The 20,401-nt window shown below is 44.4% G+C and overlaps 1 protein-coding gene across 1 annotated transcript; it reads left to right on the top strand.

Annotated features, from left to right (window-relative positions):
* Positions 1 to 411: 411 nt before the first annotated feature.
* DDX3X (DEAD-box helicase 3 X-linked) lies at positions 412 to 17,667 on the top strand. The gene is made up of 17 exons (XM_009089618.4): positions 412 to 594; positions 2,705 to 2,762; positions 3,736 to 3,786; positions 8,418 to 8,541; positions 9,698 to 9,841; positions 9,927 to 10,026; positions 10,579 to 10,714; positions 11,066 to 11,151; positions 11,751 to 11,849; positions 11,925 to 12,085; positions 12,260 to 12,404; positions 12,522 to 12,666; positions 12,986 to 13,167; positions 13,258 to 13,375; positions 13,793 to 13,949; positions 14,714 to 14,841; positions 15,138 to 17,667. Exons 1-17 carry the CDS (start codon positions 550 to 552, stop codon positions 15,218 to 15,220), a joined length of 1,962 nt encoding a protein of 653 aa, XP_009087866.1. The 5' UTR covers positions 412 to 549; the 3' UTR covers positions 15,221 to 17,667.
* Positions 17,668 to 20,401: the final 2,734 nt, after the last annotated feature.

The following is a 20,401-nucleotide window of genomic DNA, read 5'->3' on the forward strand; positions in this document are numbered from 1 at the left end:
CGGCGCCCGCCCACGTGACCCAGGACCCGCCTCCTTCTAGAGGCGTCTGGGCCGCGCGCGCGTGGTGCGCTCTCGCGAGAGCGGCGAACAAAAGGACAGCGCGGCGCAGGCCGTGTGTTGATGGGGTGGAAATGTATCGTGATCTCGCGAGAATTCGCCGCCGCCCTCCTCCCGAGGAGAGCCGGGCGGGAGTGGGGGGAGGGGAAACCTCGCGGTACCGCCGGGGACTCCGCGCGGGCCCGGCGCCCCAAAGTCTCGCGACAGCTCCGGGAGCGCGTCCCTCACCAGGCACTAGGCTGCGCGGAGTTCTCGCGATAGCGCCGGGAAGGGAGGGCGGGGGGGGCGGTCGCCGTGCGCGCTGAGGTCAGCGCGCGCGGCAGGGCGCGCGGGGGGCGGGGCCTATATAAAGGCCGGGCCCGCGGCGGGGGGGGCTCAGTCAGGGCAGCGATTCGTGGCGGAACCAGTGACACCCACGGCAGCGACCTCCCGGCCCAGCGGATCCCCATTTCTCGAGGCGGAGCGGGACGAGCCCGAGACCGATCTCTCGTTATGAGTCATGTGGCGGTGGAAAATGCCCTCAGTCTAGACCAGCAGGTGAGGGAGGAGAAGCGGAAAGGCCGCTCCGTTACCCGGAGGAGGCGCGCGTCGGAGGCTCTTGGGGCGGGGAGGGCGGCAGGGATGGTCGGGAATCTTCGCGCGGGGCTCCGCTCCTCGCTCCCTGGCGGTCGTGTCGCAGTTCCCCCCGCGGTAACCCCCACCTCCCCCCCTACGCGGCCTGTTGTGGCGCACTCGGTCGTTGCGCAGTTAACGCCGTGCGGCGGCCCCGCGCCTTGCCGGGCCTCTCCCGCGGGGGTGCGTTGTCCCCGCGGCCGGGGCGGCGTTGCCGGGGGTGCGGGGCCGCCGGTGCCGCCCGGGCCGGCCCCGGTCCCGCTTGGGCCCCGTGGCCCCCGCGCCGCGCTCGGACCCGCTTTGTGTGGGAGCGCCGGGAACGACAGCGGCCCCCGGCGGCCGCAGCGGGAACTGCATCGCGGGGGGAGGAGGAGGAGGAGGAAGGGGCGGTCGGTCAATGACCGCCATTGTGCGGGGCGGGGGAAGGGGGGACACACACACGACACCGCGCTTTGTGTGACGCCCCTTCCCCGGGGAGGCGGCGCTGGCGGCCGCCTTTGTTCGAGCTCCGGTGCTGCCGGGCCCCGGTGACGCAGTTGGGCCTGGAGTCGTGTTGGTCCGCACCATTTTTTATTATTTTCTTTTCATTCCTGCATCCCCCCCTCCCACTCCCCGCGCTGGGCGGGATCGATGGTTATCTAATCCTCGGGGAAGGAGGCAGGGGCAGGAAGAGAGCCCCATCTGCTGCAGCGGGACCGCGGCCGGGCAGCGCTCGCCCTCGGCCGCTCCCGCGAAGTAGGTCATGGAGACGATCCTGCCCTCCCCTCTCCCTTCTCCCCCGCTGCCCCCCCGCGCCACACGTGACGGGCGCCGGCAGCCGGATTAGCCGCTCCTGCTGCGCCGGGAATCCAGCCCGCAGTGCCGCACTGAGATGGCGCCGGGGCTGCGCCACCCCGGCCCGAGGCAGCGCCTGGGAAGTGTTGTCCGCACCATGGGCATCCAGTCCGAGAAAATTTATCCATCGCTTCTTGTTGGTTTTGGAGAACCGTCTTGACCTAGTGTAGAGAGCCTTTAAAATGCTGTTAAATATAAGAACCATTCTTAAACCCTGCGTTGATACTTCGATCAACTAGAAAGGTGGCATTTTAAGAGGTAGCTCTAAAGAGGATGTTACGATGACGGCCGATTCTTAAAGAATTGAATGTCATTTGGCGGCAGCTCATGCAGCTGAGCGCCGGAAAGCACAGTGCATTGGAGTCTTTGCTTGGGAGTAATTCAGCTCATGTTGAAAAATACCTCTGTGCAATACAAAACTCATTTGTATTTAAGCATGCCTTATTTTTCTGATACGTGTTTATAATCCCTGCCATGTAGGCAAACAACTGTAATAATTTGGTTCTTAAACTTTATCGGTTTCCCACTGCTTTCTGCTGAAATGAGTCCATATTGTGTTTGACTTAACACCTCTGAGCGGCACACCAGTACTGCATGAACTGAACATCTTCAGGGGAACTTTACTGAGAGACTGAAGACTATAAAGGCTATTGGGTTTTTTGGGGAAAACAACCCAAAAAATTATGTTTGCTGAAGATGTCGGCAGACATCACCCAATGTTTTGGGAGCAGTAGTTGCCTCAATCGTGAAGACTGTAATGTCTTAGTAGTTTTACTACAGCTAAAAATACCTTGAGTCTCTGCAAGTAAAGTGCCCAGTTAAATTGGTATTACTTCTGCTGAAGTTTCCGTAGCAAAAAAAAAAAAAATTGTCACTGACCCAAATCCTAATGCATTTGAGCGCACTGAAATTCAGTCTATTTAAAATAGCTCTTTAGCCTGCAGGTCGAGTGAAGCAGAAGTCTGTGGTAGTGCTTTGGTGGGTGGGATACTCTGCTGGCCTTGCTGCTCATGTGGGTGTGTGTTTATTGGTGGGTATAAAAACACTAAAGATGGTGTAGCCTGAGTAATAATAGGAGACCTAATTTGGCACGATATAAAAAAAAAATTGCAGTAGCTTGTTTATGATAAATGAAAAGTTTTTTCTTATCTTAGCATAAATTCATGGTAAAACATGTTGATACTTGTCTTATTTCTTCTAGTTTTCTGGTCTAGACTTGAATTCCTCAGACTCTCAGAGTGAAGGAAGCTCTACAAGTAGTAAGTACATGCAAATTCTCAAGCTTACAAACGCACTTTTAGAAATTGGGGGCTTGTAGCTGTGAAAAGCAATTTCTAAAGCCAAAGTTTACAGAGACTGATGAGGAAATAGGAGGTTGCCAGTTAAGCTTGCTTTGAAAACACTGTGTGTTTTAGATAGAACCACTTCATTTTGTGGTGGTACAGTATGTGTGCACATTTCTGAGGCACTTAATTAGCTAGAGGGAACTCAATGTTCCAGTTCTGTCCCAGATTTTCAGTTGCCTCTCATCTGAGGCCGCTGACTGTAGTAATGTGGTGATTTGTCTTAAAATACCAGGTGTGGAGCAGGAATGTCAACTGTGCTGATATCAATTCACTGACTAGAAAGTGATATTGATATACAAGGTTTAAGTATGTTAAGAGGGGAGAATCTTCCAGGAATTCACATTCAGCTTGTGGTTGGTATTTTCTCATTCATGTTGCTTTAGCAGACAGATGTTTCTGGATTGTAAATGGGGAATGCTATTCAGAGGCAGTTCATTGTGGCTTCTGGTTTGATCTGAGCTGAATGGAGGGGATGGGTGAATTTAAAGAGAAGGAAAAATACTGGTAGTAGTGTTGTGAGTGCCAGTACTTGAATGTCACAGTAAATATCTTGAGCTGCTCAAGTATCTGGCACCAGCTTGAGCCTTAATGGGTTCTAGGAAGACAGGTTTTGTCATAGACACTGTAGCACCCATAAATGGGTGTGTGATTTGGTCAGAGGAACACAAGACATCTGTGCCTTAAATCAGCTCCCTAAATGGGTATGCAGGAACTTTACCTGAGAGCATGCTACCAAGTGCTGTATTAATGGATTCCTGTTTAAAATACTGCAAGAGGCCTTAAAGGCAGATGTTTTTACCAAGCAGAAGCTGTTGTTGACAAGATGAGCATTTCAAAATGTGCTGACCCAACGGCCCTGTAACACTGCCTTTCTTTTGTCCTTTAGAAGGCCGATACATTCCTCCTCACTTGCGGAACAGGGAAGCTTCAAAGCAGGGTATGTATCAGAAACACTGTGCTAACACTAAACTGGCTCTTGTATCTCCAGGAGCAGACTGTGGAGGTTTTGACAGTACTGCTGAAGGCAATTACACAGACTGCTTGACTGTCCTGTGCAAGACATGGCAACTTTATCTTCTGCTTTTAGTTGCTCTTCTAGATCCCTTCACTAGCTTAAATCCTAAGCTCAGGTTTAGTATCCGACTGATGAAATACCTTCTGGGACTGTGTAACAATTAGCTGTGACTGAAGCAAGATGGAGTCTCCCATCTTAACTTGCTGTATAATTTTGAGTGTTGGTCTGAATGGATTTTGTGGGTACTAGTTTTTCCGCTAGTGACTGTGTTGTGGAACTTGGAGCAGTCAGTTGTTTATTATGCACAAATAGCAGTTTCACTTCGTAAGTGCATATCTTTACACAGAGAGGTGTTGTCCTTGTTCAACTTCCTGCAGTTTTTATGGAAGCCCCTTGGAGTACTTGCAGAAGGAAATGCAGGCTGTTGGTGAAGCAGACAAGAAGTACATGGCCTGTTTTGGTCACATGTTTACATAGGTGTTTATGCTGACAAACGGCCCTTCCGTCTTCCGTTGGAATCTCTAAACAGAACATAATACAGAGTAAACGTTTCTTGGGACACTTCAGTGAAGTAAATAATGACCTTTCTGTGTAAGATCCCAGGGGGGCAGGTGCTGCAGCATGTGTTGTCATGTCTCCTGGCTTGGGTGGATATGAGAGAAACATTTCCTCTACCACCTATTGAAATATTCCACAGTACAGCAGCTAAAACACTTCCTGCAGTGCTACAAGGTAAAGAAATGAGGTTTTGTGGCACGGGAAGACTTGGATCTCTCATCTGTTTCTGAAGCTGTAAACTTGCACAGATTCTTTTCAGTACTGCAGGAGGATGGCTTCCATTATGAGTGGGTGGTAGGGCAATCATTATATGATAATATGTCTCACAGTGCTTTTGGAGCTATGTTTCTTTAACTCTGACTAGATGAAAAATGCTCCATTCTAGCCTTAGACCATTTGAAGAAAGACCAGTCTGTTCTTGTCTTGCCTTTGTATGTGTCCAAGCTACTAGTGGGTTTTCAAGGTTTTGTGGGTTTTTTGTTTGTTTGTTTTATGGTTTTGGGTTTTTTTCTGGGGTTGTTTGTTTGGGTTTTTTTTCTGTTTGGTTTGGGGTTTTTTTCGTTATGTGAAAGTAGTATGGCCTGAAGCACCAAGTGGTGAACAGCATGTTAACAGCTGAATATTCGAGGAAAAGGAGAAGGACTATTGGTTGGCAGCCAGTTCAGTGCTCTTGTTCCCAGTCACACTGACCTCAAATATGAGCAGTCTTGCAAGAAACTGACTTGCCAAATCTGAAGAATGTGCAGGTTTCTCAAAAGCAGGGAACAGCTTTAAGGTGGTTGTGAACATTTGCTGTTCATAGATTTCTTCTTGTATGATGTTTAGTACCTACGTTTTGTGGGTAAACGATGCAGTAACCTTGAGTTCTACCATGACCTATTATGGGTAGGACTGGCATTGTACTTTCTTGTGTGCAAGGCCAGAGTTCAGACATGGCAGTGGGGGTGTGATTACATGAGGCTTTTCTGGAGACTTCATCTTCACCTTGCAAAAAGGTAAATAGGTCATGAGACCATAATCTGGCTTGTGGCTTGTCCAGTTTATAGAATTTTGGCTGCCAACTTCCCTTGGTAAACCTAATGCTCAAAAATTGCATTTAAACCTGGCTGAGTGCTGTAACACTGGCATCTTCCTGGTTCCCTGTGACAGGGTTCATAATTGCTGAATAGAAAAGTTCCAGTTCAGTACCCTGTTGGAAGCATCATGAGTTTGGACTTGTAAAGGTGAGCTGTCTTGTAGGATGATCTGGAGACTGTTCTGCAGTTGTACGTCCATTAAAGTGATATTTGCTTCTGTTTACCTAACTCAGTGATTTCTTCAGCTGAGTTGGAACTTCTGAATTTTGGCCACTCTCTGGAATTTTTAATGACAGATTTTTTTCAAAGCTTAGCTATGAGGCAGCAACCTTGCATGGCAGTGTTTAACCATACAACAGACTATTGAAGCAGCCTTACAAATCTGGCAATGTGATTGGGAAAAAAAAAATCTTCCATTTAGCTGCAGATCTGTCCCACTAATACTAATCTATTAGTTTTGTAAGTGGGGAGTAGGGTAGTAGAGAACTGCAGGAAATAACAGCCTGCATAAAAATAATGTCCTTAGGTTACTTAATGGTATTTATATTTCTCAGCTGTGGGAGCTCAGTATGCAGGGCTGCCTGAAGTGTCTTGCTTCCATGAGCTCACTCGGTAATACTCAAGCCTGTTGTCATGTAAGTTTCTTCTTAAACTTCCTGGAAGCAGCTTCTGGATATTTAAACTGTGATCTGATCTATAGTAGATCAAAAAGTGAATGTTATGAACTCAACTTAAAGGTCTTATCCTCCCTAAAGGATTCTATCATTCTATTTCTCATATCTTTAAAAAACAATGATTATTGCTACTTTATGTGGCAGGTTTTCAAGTGATCTGGCAGTGATTAGTGTTAGTGTTACAAAATGTGAATTGAAATGCTCTTTGAGGGAGATGCATTGGCATTTGTAATGCTGTTCATAGGTGTAAGGAGTACAGAGCTGCTCTGGAAGTCGATTAACTTTAGTGAGTTCTTATCCCTGCCATGAGGAAGATGTGCTGGATGGAATCTCTACTGGCTTTTACTCAAAAAAGCCAAAAGCATTGGCATTTTAGGGAATTTCCTGGTAGTCTTTGCACAGCATTGTAGTCATTATCTTCAGAGAAGGTGGTCTGTGATCTATTACAGATTTTCCTCAGAGCATTTACTTCCAGTTTTATTTTACCATTTGATGTCTGAAATTCTGACTATTATGCCTGTCATTCACTTCGAAATGACTTGTATAGCCTGGTCCTGTGTTCTGTGCTGATCCACAGATAAAGTCAGAGTAGGAATGCCAGACTGAAGGGCCTGGAATTGGTGAAGCAGGATGTGCACACCTGTCTTTGGTGTAGAAGTTGCTGTGCTACCTTAAAATTATGGCAAGGTACCAGCTTCAGAAATTAGTTATTCACCTGCTGTAATGAGCTAGGTGAATGAGGTTGCTTTCTAGGCTATTTGGAGTATAAAATTTTGACTCTTTGAGCTTCTGAGGCTTGGTAGAAAATGTGAAATAGTGTCAGTTGAGTTTTTCACTGTTAAGAAACTACATCTGCATCCCTGAAGATGGCTCTGTCAGTACCACTGCTGTTAGATCCCTTGACAGGATGACATATCCAAATAGTTAAAAGTTACTCATAATAAAATCTGTATTTAGCTATCTTTTAAACAAGCCAAAATAACCTTTTTGAAATTAATGTCTTTAAAAGCCTAATACTGCTTCTTGAAGCACTTTAAAGGTCTTGAAGCACAATCCATGATCTTATGTGCTAAAACTTACTGGATTATTAGTGCTGTGTATTTCAGTTATCCAGACAAAAGAGTTACAGTTAGCACAGTAGTTTTTAAAGTTCCCTTGTGACCAGTATATTTCTGGATTCTGGGTACTAGAATTCTTAATTAAAAAACAGGCAAGGTGAATGGCACTCTTTAGAGAACAATAAAAAAGTAGGGTAATTCTGGTACCAAAACCTTTTCAGTTAGGGACTGTTCTAGGCCCAGTCTTTCTTTGGAATGAATTTGTTCTGTGGTTGCTGTTACTGTCTCATGAATAGGTCTGGACTGTTTTTGTCATGGCAAATCATGCTCACAAGAGTGGCATTTTTTGTTTATCTGTTCTGTTATTTAACTTATTCTCTGCTGGAATCCCATAGCTGAGATCAAATATGTTACACAAAGTTGGGGAGGTTGGACCTCTGAAAGGGAATTTATAATTTCTTAGTCCAGTACCAGAGCAATGTTTAAAGTTTAACATTTCTGCTACCTCACAGCCCTGGTAGCAGAATAAAAGTGAGGTTTTTTTACTCTGGTATTGGCAAGCTGAGGTACTTTGTATTCTTTTGAGTTAACATATGTAAGTAGGCACCTACTGTAGACAAAAGTAAAAATGCTTTGGAAAAATACAGTGTGGCTAATTTGTTGTGAAGAGATCCATATACCTTCTCTGAGTGTGGTGCTGTTAGTTATAGTCTGTGCAGGTCACATTGCTTTGTGTACTTGCAGTATAAAACATTCTAATCTCTGTTTATATTTCTGATACTATTTATTGATCTGAGAGGCCTTGTTAATCTCCAAAAATTTAACATGTAGTCAAGGATTTGTGTTGGAGAGACGATGTAGATGAGGCTTGGCAAGACTTAGCATCCTAAAGTTTCTTCTGATACCGATCTTTCCAGGGTAGGCAACTGAAATACTTGTACTAAGGCAAGAGCGTGTTTTTTTTTAAAATCCCATCGTGCTTGTACAGGCAGGGAGAAATTTTAGTTCTAATGGGTGGTGAGAAATGCTCCAGTCCCTTGTTGAACAAGTCTCAGCATTCATGCATCTTCTGTTCATGAAGGAATTGAGTCCTATAGACTTTTCAGTGAAGACTTCCTGGACAGAGTGTTTTTTCTTGTAAAAGCCTGGGCTGCGCAGTGTTTGGCTGAACTGCCTTTCTGTGCTAGGTTTCGATAGCGGTGGCTGGAGCTCCAGACGAGACAAGGATGCCTACAGCAGCTTCGGTGCGCGCTCCGACCGCGACTCCAAATCCAGCTTCTTCGACCGCGGGACCGGCTCCAGAGGAGGGAGGTGAGTACCTCTTTGTCTGCGTGGTGCACACGAAGTCTGCCTCAGCTCTAGCACTGCACTTGTCATCTTGATGTCAAAATTAGGGTTCCAGGTGTGAGCAGTGTGAGGTAGGAGGAGCTTGGGAGGGGAGGAGAGAGGGAGAGGACCTTGCCTTTAAAGCTTCGTGACTTCAAGGATGGGCAACTTGCATGTTGAAAGATGTGCCCTGTAGTCTGCCACCAGCCACTCACTGCAGCTGTAGTGCCTGGCTGATTTCAGCATTCACCAAAGAAGTGCTAGGTGGGTGGCTACTTCCAGGAGAACCATGAAGAGCTGTTGGGAGCACACACAATACATCACTATGGATTTTTTATTTCACTATTTTTTTTCTTGTTTAAAAAGTGTAGTTAATAAAACTGGGTGAGACTCTTGCAGGTTCTCTGCCTTACTTGAGCAGTCTTACACACATCATGCGTTGTATGCACGAGTGTGGTGAGAGTGACCTTTACCGACTACTTAGTAAAGCTGACCTAGTCCTGTATCCAGACTTTTCTCAAACATGATTTACCAGGCCAAAAACTAAACAGTTGAGGTAAGGACTTCTTCCACCTTCTTTCCAAGTCAGTAATACAGGTGAGCTCCCTCTTTATGAAATAATTATATGACATAATGGAGGTATTTGGTCACATGTGTGGTGGGGGAATAAAGGAAGAAATTGTACGCCTGGAGGGTTTTGTCTGGACATGGGAAGCCTGCGTAGAATGAGGCAGAGGAAAGGGTGGGGGGAATACAAAATAGTGCTGCTTAGGAGGTTTAAACAGAGCTCCCTACAAAGACTGCGCAACTTGGGTTGCAGCTCCACTGGCAGATGGCTGTTTACATTTGTTATGCTTAATCAAAAAAACTTGTGCTATAAAGTTCAATGTGTTAAGCTAAACTGAGCTCTGAAATCATGACAAACTCTGTCTGACACAAAAAAAATATGACCTGGTCTGATGGTTAGGACTAATTTCTGTGCTTAGGTCAAGAAGCAAGTGTGGATAACCTAATGATTTTGAATTGTTCCACAGTTGTGTGTGTAATACACAGAGCATACAGTGCTGCATTGTTATGGCTTTGTGCATGTCAGTATCCCCTGTTGCTGGGAAGGGTGGTCTGATTCTCGTGCTGTATTTAGATATGAGGAGCGTGGCAGAGGCGGGGACTATGACCGGAGTGGCTTCGGCAGATTTGACCGTGGCGGCGGGAACAGCCGCTGGTGTGACAAATCAGATGAGGATGACTGGTCTAAGCCTCTCCCGCCGAGTGAACGCCTAGAACAGTAAGTCATGGAATAGGACTGATTCATGGGGGAGGGCCACTTGATAATTCCAGCAAGTAAAAATACTTTCTTCATCTGTTTTTAGGGAACTGTTTTCAGGAAGCAATACTGGCATTAACTTTGAGAAATATGATGATATTCCTGTTGAAGCAACAGGCAGCAACTGTCCTCCACATATTGAAAGTGTAAGTTGGTTTTTTTTTGAGTCTGTTTTGCTAATATATATAATAGTGACTATTTTGCCTGGGTAGCTTTGATGTCTTGATGCCTAGAGTTTAGGGATGAAAGGAAACGTTGTCTTCCCTTCCTGCAGCTAAGCTGTTTTGCAGAAGAGGGTTGCATATGATGAACTAAGACAGGGAAGAAATTGTGTAAGCTTTTTCAATTAGCACTCATAGCTTACTTTTTAACTGTAACTTGTCCTTAAACTGTGAACCTGTGAAGAAGTGGAAATGCTTTGGAGGTGCTGACTGGGAAGCAGCTGCTAAGGCATGGGCAGTGTTAGGCTAAACACGGTGTGTGTGCTAGTGCAGTCTGCACTTCAGGCTTGGCTGGCTTTTTAAGAATTGCTTAGAAAACTGGACTTAGTTCTGTGTTACTCTGTAACTTTATAGGCAATTTCTATATGAAGGGCAGAAACAAGAGGTACCTTGAAAATGACTTGTTAAACTGAACATTGTGTTACATGGTGGTTGAAGAGAAGGATTCTGATCTTAACCCTTTTAAATATCTTACAGTTCAGTGATGTTGACATGGGAGAAATTATCATGGGAAACATTGAACTCACACGCTACACCCGTCCTACTCCAGTCCAGAAACATGCAATACCTATTATTAAAGAAAAGAGAGACTTAATGGCCTGTGCTCAGACAGGTAAGTCAGTAACTCTTTGTTGCTTAGTCACAGTAGAAGTGGGGTCTTGTATTACTGCAGGTAAGAGGTGGAACCTCCTGTGCAGTGTAGCAATACTTGTGTTGGAAGCTAATTTTAGTTTTAGTCTTGCATCTGCTTTAGATGTGACTTGACTAGATTTTCTGTGTTTGTCCCGAGACATGTTCATGTCTTAAACCACATTTTCTTCAGGGTTTTGGGTTGCTGAGGGTGCTACAGTGCCACAAATAGCAGCCATAGCCTGACACAGGTGTTACTGGGAATGTGCTACTGATAGTGTTAGTGCTGTAGTAGATAATAACTCCTAATCAATACTGACTTGTGTTCTACTAGGGTCTGGGAAAACAGCTGCATTTCTTCTACCAATACTGAGCCAGATATATGCAGATGGCCCTGGTGATGCCTTGAGAGCAATGAAGGCAAGTATTCAAATACCCTCTCCTGGGAAAGTAGTGACCAATGCCGTAGATTTGGGGTTTTTTCACATGAGCTGATGTGTGCTACTGAACATGATAGGTGGTCTTATATGTTGTCGAAATTTGGTACGATAGCCAAGCATCTCAACTTCTAGAAGACTTCAGGTGTTTCCCTTACATCCAGGCTGTGGATTACTTTTCTTCCTGCCTGAGGAGTTGACTGCATAACTGTCCAATTTATAAAAAATGAATGGTTTTGTTGCATAAATTTAAAAGACACTTATCTTGCTACCAAAAGCTACTTGGTCGCACATCTGTGTCATAGTAATTTCAGAATAGGGAGTAACTGGTTCTGTGGCTGTTACTTCTCTGCTGAAGTTGTTGTAGAGACCAAGATTGTGTGCAGCTGTTGCCATAGTAACCCACAGCTGAACCTTGGGCTCTGTAATAGAGCTTTTTTCAGGGGCAGTGCTCAAATTGGCTCTCAGCCTTGCTTTGTCTTTCTTAAACTTGGTGATGTTTCTTAAGTATGGCCTGTAGTAGCTTTTTTCTTTCCCTTTGTGTTTTGGATGCTCATGCCAAGGTTGTTTTTTTTTCTTCAGGAGAATGGGAGGTATGGGCGCCGTAAGCAATATCCAATCTCACTGGTCTTGGCTCCCACTAGAGAATTGGCTGTGCAGATCTATGAGGAAGCCAGAAAGGTAGATCTAACAGTTTATTATTATAACATAGCTCAAGCAGAATTTTTCTTGGTGCTAACTTACTTTGCTTTACAGTTTGCATACCGCTCCAGAGTTCGCCCCTGCGTTGTATATGGTGGTGCAGACATTGGCCAGCAGATCCGTGACTTAGAACGTGGATGTCACTTGCTTGTAGCAACTCCAGGACGACTGGTTGATATGATGGAGAGAGGAAAGATTGGACTGGATTTCTGCAAGTAAGTATTGCTTGTCCATGTGCAAATGACATCTAAATCAAGATACAGTTAAGAACCACAGATAGTAGCTTTTGGACTGTCTAAACATCTAGTTAAAAATTTGTAACCCAGTGCAGACACCAGAGCACAGCTTACAGAAAAATGTTCTGAAGATGTTTTTTTAATGCTGTTTAGGTACCTAGTCCTTGATGAAGCTGACAGAATGCTTGATATGGGGTTTGAACCTCAAATTCGTCGAATTGTTGAACAAGATACTATGCCACCAAAGGGGGTTCGTCACACCATGATGTTCAGTGCAACTTTCCCCAAGGAAATCCAGGTACTTAATGAGAGTTCAAATACTTAAAAAGCTCTTAAGGCCAAAGAAATTTTACCTTTGGAAGGAGGGAAAAGTATGATTTGATTTTGATTTTTCTTTTTCCTTCCCACTTCTTAGATGCTTGCTCGTGACTTCCTTGATGAATACATCTTTCTGGCTGTTGGCAGAGTAGGTTCTACATCTGAGAACATCACACAGAAAGTAGTATGGGTGGAAGAGCCAGACAAACGATCGTTTCTGCTTGACTTGCTAAATGCCACAGGTAAAGAACAGCTGCAGATTAGCAAATGAGGCAAAATTTAGAATAGGCAAATCTAATGACTCCAAGCAAGAAAAATTTCTATTGATTAGGTGAATGAAAGGGTATTTTGTTGACATGCAGTGAGTGTATTGCACTGGTTAAATGCCAGTATCAAGTTAATGTAAGCATGTCTCTTAATAAAAAAAGGGGAGGGAGGTCCCCAGTGATGTTACTTAAGAATAAATGGGCAGAGAATTAAAGCTGCCTATTACCAGCTTATGGAGCCTGTATTTGTCTGTGCAGCTTTTCTTCTGCTAACCTGGACTTTAATTTTTATTAGGTAAAGATTCCTTGACTCTGGTGTTCGTGGAAACTAAAAAGGGGGCAGATGCTTTAGAGGACTTCCTGTACCACGAAGGCTATGCCTGTACAAGTATCCACGGAGATCGCTCCCAGAGGGACAGAGAGGAAGCACTGCACCAGTTCCGCTCTGGCAAGAGCCCCATTCTTGTTGCCACAGCAGTAAGTGAAATCTGTAAAACTCAAGCATGTGAGCCTGTTTCTTGGCCTGTGGAGTCTTACTGAGATTTGATTGAATCATTTAACCACTAGGTAGCAGCAAGAGGACTGGATATCTCAAATGTAAAGCATGTCATAAATTTCGACTTGCCAAGTGACATTGAGGAGTACGTACATCGTATTGGCCGTACAGGCCGTGTAGGAAACCTTGGTAAGTATCACCTGGGGCTTTCACAGACAGCACTTCATACCTAAGCTGACAAATGCAGTCCTATAGGCTGAGTAATAAATTTCAAATATGTACTTAAGAGAAGCTTGTGAGCTGCCTTCTCTGACCAAAAACTGGTCACTGCTGTGTAGCCACTGTGGAAAGCTTACCAGTTCCTTTGGGTAATGTTCTTAGTGCCATCAAAAGGCTCTCTTACTACATGTAAACCTGGTGTCTGCTGTGTCTGTCAGTAAACATGATCTTGTGATGAGCTGTGATGGATTAATGGTCTCAAACAGCTTTCTCTTTACGTAATGCTAGTGTTTTCAGGCTTGGCTCTGAGGATCTGCAATGTGGAATGGGTGTAAGTGCTGTGGTGTACTTGGTTTGTGTGTAGCCAAAACTGAGTATCTCCTTCAGGTCTTGCCACTTCATTCTTCAATGAGAGGAACATAAACATTACAAAGGACTTGCTTGATCTCCTTGTGGAGGCTAAGCAAGAAGTACCATCGTGGCTGGAGAACATGGCCTATGAGCAGCATCACAAAGGAGGAGGCAGCCGTGGGCGATCTAAGAGGTAAGAGGCACAGCTTTGGCTAGAGATGTATATTCAGTCTGTTAAGAGACGGTTCTTTTACTGGTTCTCAGTCTGAAAATAACACTTAGAGGATGATAAGTGCAGTATAAGCTAAGCTTGGTGTGTGCAAAGGTGACAGGGTCTGTCCGGTTCTGTCTGTTCATAAGACAGTTAACAAAACCTCTTTCATCTCAAGTGAGCAGCTAGATACAACTGAATGATGCTATCAAAAACCATTTTAGAACTGTAAAAGCAGCTGTTCTGAAGTTTGGGAGAACGTAATGCAGTGCCTGCTGACAAAATGAGAGAGAAGAGAATGAAGGTGTGAGGCCACTTGTATAATAGTTTTGCTGTGGAAACCTGAAACACTGTAATACAACCCTTTGTTTACTGGCTTGCGGGGGGTAGGATGAGAGAACACTTCTCTTAATATAGTTACCATCATCCAACCACATTTGGTTTGGTGTGAGTTTTTGTTTTTCCATTTTGCAGTACGCTTATAAAATACTCACTGTGTACATCATAAGATATAGTCATAAATCCATTGCTTATACACTGAGATAGGGTTGGAAATCTTGCAGAGGCAGAGACTTTACCGAATCGCATCTTTCCAAGTAGCCTTGGGATGCTTGGTGTGCTCACCTCAGCAGTGGCTGTTGTCCTGCTGTGGTTGGTACCCAGAGTCAGAGTACATCAATCTCAGTGTGTGCAGTGCTCAGAACGCCACCTGTTTGACCCCAGTGCTTGTCTCTTGCCCTCTGCAGCAGTCGGTTCAGCGGAGGCTTCGGAGCCAGGGACTACCGGACGAGCAGCGGCTTCGGCAGCAGCAGCTCCAGCAGCAGCCGCTCCACCAGCAGCCGCAGCGGCGGGAGCGGCAGCAGGGGCTTCGGAGGTGAGGGGCTGAGCAGCTACGGAGTGCTTGCTGGGGGAAAACTGGATGTAATGTTGGAATAAGAGATCATCTGGTGCTTGTCATGCAGTCTCAGCGACCTGCTTGGATCTAGGCCAGTGCAGGTTACCTGACTGATGGTTTCATGCTACCTGCCTTTCCAGAGTTAGTTCAGTGTTGTGCATTTGACAGTACTGCTGGGTGGGGTTCTCTAATAGCAGATACCTAGGTTGTTTTCTTGTTGTAAAGGTGCAAATCTTTAGAGTTAATTAAGCATCACTTTCTCTTGCCTTTTGTAGGTGGTGGTTATGGAGGCTTCTACAACAGTGATGGATATGGAGGAAACTATAACTCCCAGGGGGTGGACTGGTGGGGCAACTGATCTGCTTGCAGCAGATACCCCAACCCCACCAAACAAGCTAATATGGAAACCACATGTAACTTAGCCAGACTATACCTTGTGTAGCTTCAAGAACTCGCAGTACATTACCAGCTGTGATTCTCCACTGAAATTTTTTTTAAGGGAGCTCAAGGTCACAAGATGGAAATAAAGGAACAAGTAGCCCTATCTCGAAGGTGGTTTTGAAGACTCTTATTGCTGTAGTCAGGATTAACTCCCCTCCCACCCATCCCCACCCAGAAACTGCATTTATAATTTTGTGACTGAGGATCATTTGTTTGTTAATGTACTGTGCCTTTAACTTTAGACAACTTTTATTTTGATGTCCTGTTGGCTCAGTAATGCTCAAGATATCAATTGTTTTGACAAAATAAAAATTACTGAACTTGGGCTAAAATCAAACCTTGGCACACAGGTGTGATACAACTTAAACAGGAATCACTGATTCATCCATAATATTACAAAGAAAAACTTATGCGGTAGCCTGCATTAGGGCTTTTGGTATCTGCAGATTTGAAAAATAAAACATCTTGAAGCATATCAATGCAATTAGTTTCTAATGTGGCAAAACTGTACTAAGTTAAAGTTCTGATTTGCTCACTCTATCCTGGATAGGTACTTAGAACCTGATAGCCTTTAATAAGCCATTCCAGTCATGATGAGATGATGTATGGATACATGCATACATTAAAAGCACTGTTTTTGAAGTTAATGCAAGTAAATACAGCAATTCCTTTTTCAATATTTAGGCAGATCATTAATGTGAGCTAGCCAAACGTGGGCAGAACATTACAGGGAACGTTTAAAGGTCTGATATCTTGAAATAGTTTTTAGGAGAATTCATCTATTTAGACTTTTTAAAAATGCCTGCCATATGAAATTGAAATGGTAGAATGGCTGACCATGGCAGTGATTGGTCCTCCGTAAGGGCCTGACTGAATTTTTGGTCTAATAACGCATGCTAGTGTTGATGTTTTTTGGTCAAGAGGGTATGAACAGGAAGAATTATGCAGCAGGCTTTATTTTAATGCAGATTCACATTACTCTGTTCAAGCTGCGTGGAGATGTTAAACTGGCTTACTGTAGACTTTGTAAAATGGCTCCAGAAGAGTAACAAACAAACCTGAGATCACAGAGGTTGGAAATGTACATAAACTGCACAAGGTTTCAATTCTGCTATTAAAGTGCAGTTTTAGTCAGTTTTAGTTGCATAGGTTTCCATTGTATTTATAGTCTGTTATGCTAAATCTGGCCAAAGATAAGTATTGTCCACCAGAAATATGCCTCTGCCACTTGGAATATCTGTGCTAACTTTGCGGCCAGAGCATTTAACAACTAATCTACAGTGGCATAGGAAAATGGCAAAAATCTCCTAAAGTGCAATAGATTTTTTCAAGTGTATTGTGCCTTGTTCTAAAACTTTTATTAAGTAGGTGCACTTGACAGTATTGAGGTCATTTGTTATGGTGCTATTTCAAGTCTAGGTTTAGGCCCTTGTACATTTTGCCCATAACTTTTTACAAAATACTTCTTTTATTGCACATTCAGAGAATTTTATATATGTCTTGTGTGCGTGTCCTTAACTTCCAATCTTATTTTGTCTCTTGGAGATTGAACGCAGCTTGTTTAAGGAGAAGGAAATAGATTCTAAAACTTATTTGGGACCATGGGAATGATAGCTGGGAAGAAAACTATTTGCACACGACAGATTTCTAGATACTTTTTGCTGCTAGTTTTGTGTAATATTTATTGAACATTTTTGACAAATATTTATTTTTGTAAGCCTAAAAGTGATTCTTTGAAAGTTTAAAGAAACTTGACCAAAAGACAGTACAAAAACACTGGCACTTGAATGTTGAATGTCACCGTATGCGTGAAATTATATATTTCGGGGTAGTGTGAGCTTTTAATGTTTAAGTCATATTAAACTCTTAAGTCAAATTAAGCAGACCCGGCATTGGCAGTATAGCCATAACTTTCTGATAGTAAAACAAAAATTGGCAACTTAAAATTAAACATGCCAAGGTTTTGATACACTTGTCTTAAGATATTTATGAAACACTTCTAAACACTGATGTGAAGTGTCCAGATTCTCAGATGTTTGTTGCGTGAGTTTTGTTTAGTTGTGTGGTTTTTTTTTTTTCAGTGAATGTCTGGCACATTGCAATCCTCAAACATGTGGTTATCTTTGTTGTATTGGCATAATCAGTGACTTGTGCATTTTAGCAAGTTTTATCAGCCAGCAATATTTTCAGTTCAGATACAAGGATTCAAACCAATATGCAAGAATGGATTTAAACTTGCTGAATGTGAAAATTGAACTTCAAGTCACTGTAGGTTTAGAATTGCTTATTGTATTAGTTTAGATGCTAGCACTGCATGTGCTGTGCATATTCTTGATTTTATTAAAATAAAAAAGTTGAACTGCACAGTCTATTCATTTGTGAAGCGTCACTCCTGGTTTCTGAGCTCTGTAGCCCCAGCAGTCTCATTCACGTGCAGCTCTGGAAGCAGGTGACTCTAGTGTGGCACATGTCAGTGTGGTGGCAGATGGCAGCCAGGCTCAGGGCTGTAGCTGGGAGAACCTAAAATGGCCTGTGCCTCACAGTGCAGGGTTACTGTCAAGTGTCAGAGGTGGGAGAGATGAAAACCTCCTGGGTTTGTTCATTAGGGGAACCAAATTAGGCTATAACAACCTAATACAATCTTGTGGAGTTGGGCTTGGTTCCTCAGCCTCTGCTCATTTCACAGTTGTCCCTCTGAATTTCACAGGAGTGCCTTGTAGAGACCCTTAAGTTTTGAGGTCATACCTGTTCGTTGTTAAAGGTTTTGAAAAGCCAAAATGAGGTGAAATATTGGAATATCCGAGGGAGCAGAGTGGATGGAATAGATTCAGGTGTTCCCAGTTTCTTTGAAGTGAGATAAATTTGCTCCATTTGAGAGAAAGTGATTTAGAAAGAGCCTGGGTTTTGAGTTTGATGCTGAAATGACTGTAGAAACCTGTGGTTTTTCTGGTGAGTAAGGAAGGGGGGGGGGGAAAGCAATACCTGGGACCTCTGATCCTTAAAAGTGTGATGCAGGTGAATGGCATGGGGTGAGGATTGGTACAGGTGTGCTGTGCCCCTGCAACCCTGCATCCATCTAGGACATGAAACCTCCCCCACCAATCCAGTACTGTGTATGGGCCTTGGAGAATAATGGACAGGATGGAGATGATGGATTCCCAGGATAGCTTGCTGGAGCAGCTGCATTGAGCACACTGACTGGACCACACTAAATTTACCTGCTTTAGACTTGCATTAATTATCAACCTCATCATGCAGGGCTTTGTGTTGTCATGCCATGTCCCTGGATGTGCAACATGCACTTAAATACCTTCCAAAGGCAGCTCTCCCTCCCCTGTCTGTCTGTAGAAATACTAGAACCACACTTAGGAGATGGATATGCCAAGGGAAATGTGCACTGTGGAGGTGGCCTGTGGGATCTGGAACTCCAGCTCTGTGTGTGAAGGTTTGCACTTGGTGCTTCAGCTTAGGATTGTCCCTGGCAGAGTGCAGGAGTGGCAGAGGAGTCATTTGGCAGCCAGATCCCCAGGAGCACAGATCTGTGAGAGCCCCAGATCTGCACTGGGGCTTGCAAAGGTGGTGGAAGGGTAATGTAAGGCAGTAGTGGGCACAAAGTGGGTGAAAACCAAAGGAGGAAATCTGGTCCTCAGGGAGAGTGTTGCTACAGACTGGAGGAAACCATTTACCTTTGGAGATGGAAGTTAGGTTGGGGAAATGGCAGAGGTGGAGATCTTGAGGCACCAAAGCTACCTGGGGTAAGAGAAGCATAGAGCACGTTCCCACAGAGGTGGAAGTTTGTATCTCAGCAGTTCTTGGCATACTGGGTAGCAACATTTTTCCTACAGTAAAAGAGAAAATATTTGGGAAGCGGTGGGCAAGGCATCCAAAATTGTAAAGAAAAAGGCTTTGAAGTTAAATGGTGAAAATTATTATTGATTTGTCTTTGTGAAGCTTTGTTGTGTGAGGCCTTCAAAACATGCAGTAAAGTCAGCCTTTGGGCAATAAATGTGCATGTGCCAACAGTGACAGAGGTTATGGCAGGAAGGTTGTAGTAAATTCTGCTCTTGGTTTGCCAGTGAGGTCACTGTGACCTGTGCAGGTAGGGAGTGGTCTTGAAACTATTTGACTTGTGGTGACAGGGGTGGGACTTGGATTGATGTCCTGGTGTGGAGTTCATAGAAGTGGAGAGAGCAATGGGGTTACCAGAGAGACTTGGTTACTGTTTGTTTGGTGTGAGGATTGAGCACAGGAGAGGCAGCTTGTACAAGCAGGATGCTGCTGGGGCTGTGGCAGCCAAAAGCTGCACTATAAACCTCATTAGAGCTGTGTGTCTGTAGCCTTCCAAGTTTGTGAATCCTCATCCAGTGCAGTGTTCAGTGTTGCTCATATTGGTCAATGTGTTCATGAAAATAGCCTGCAGTCAGCCATGACAGGCCACGTTGGATTACAGATCCCAGGTGTTAGTACTCATTCTTAGGGGGAGGGGAGCAAAGGATGGGTCAGGGGTTTCACTCCTGCTGTGCCGTGAGCTCTGTGAACTTCAGTGAACCTGGCTGGAGCTGTCACACCAGCACTCAAACCAACCTCACAGCCTGTAAGTGGATTGTTTTGGAGGGATGATTGCCAAGGCTGTTGAGGTGACAGTTTCATGCTGTGTTCTGTCTTGGTTACCACTTTGTGTCAGAAAACAGCAGCACAGATCCTGTCTGGTTCTGCCAGCCCTTGGCTGGCTGCTTCCTGGAATCAGTGGCCTTGTGCATAACATGGGTAGCAGTTGTGTAAGTAGTCCCAGGAAGTGGGAAGTGGTTTGTGTATTTATCCTGTGCTCACAGAAAGATGACCCTTAACACCTGCTGGTGGTTAATGAGGCAGGCCTGGAGCAGAGCCAAGACCAGAAGTGTAAGTGGTGGGAGGCCTTTACTGATGTACCATGAAGAGCTCCTCTACTGCTGTCCTCAGCTCTTTCCTGGCATTATTTAGGGAAGGTCTGGAAAGGCTGTCAGTGCTGTGGATCTGCAAGTCTGGCCTGTCCATTTAGGATAAGCAAATTCTGCTGTATATTTAATCATTAAGGGCACTGTATCTCCTCAGAGAGTTT

The sequence above is a fragment of the Serinus canaria genome, chromosome 1 (genome assembly GCF_022539315.1).
Source record: "Serinus canaria isolate serCan28SL12 chromosome 1, serCan2020, whole genome shotgun sequence".
NCBI lineage: Eukaryota > Metazoa > Chordata > Aves > Passeriformes > Fringillidae > Serinus > Serinus canaria.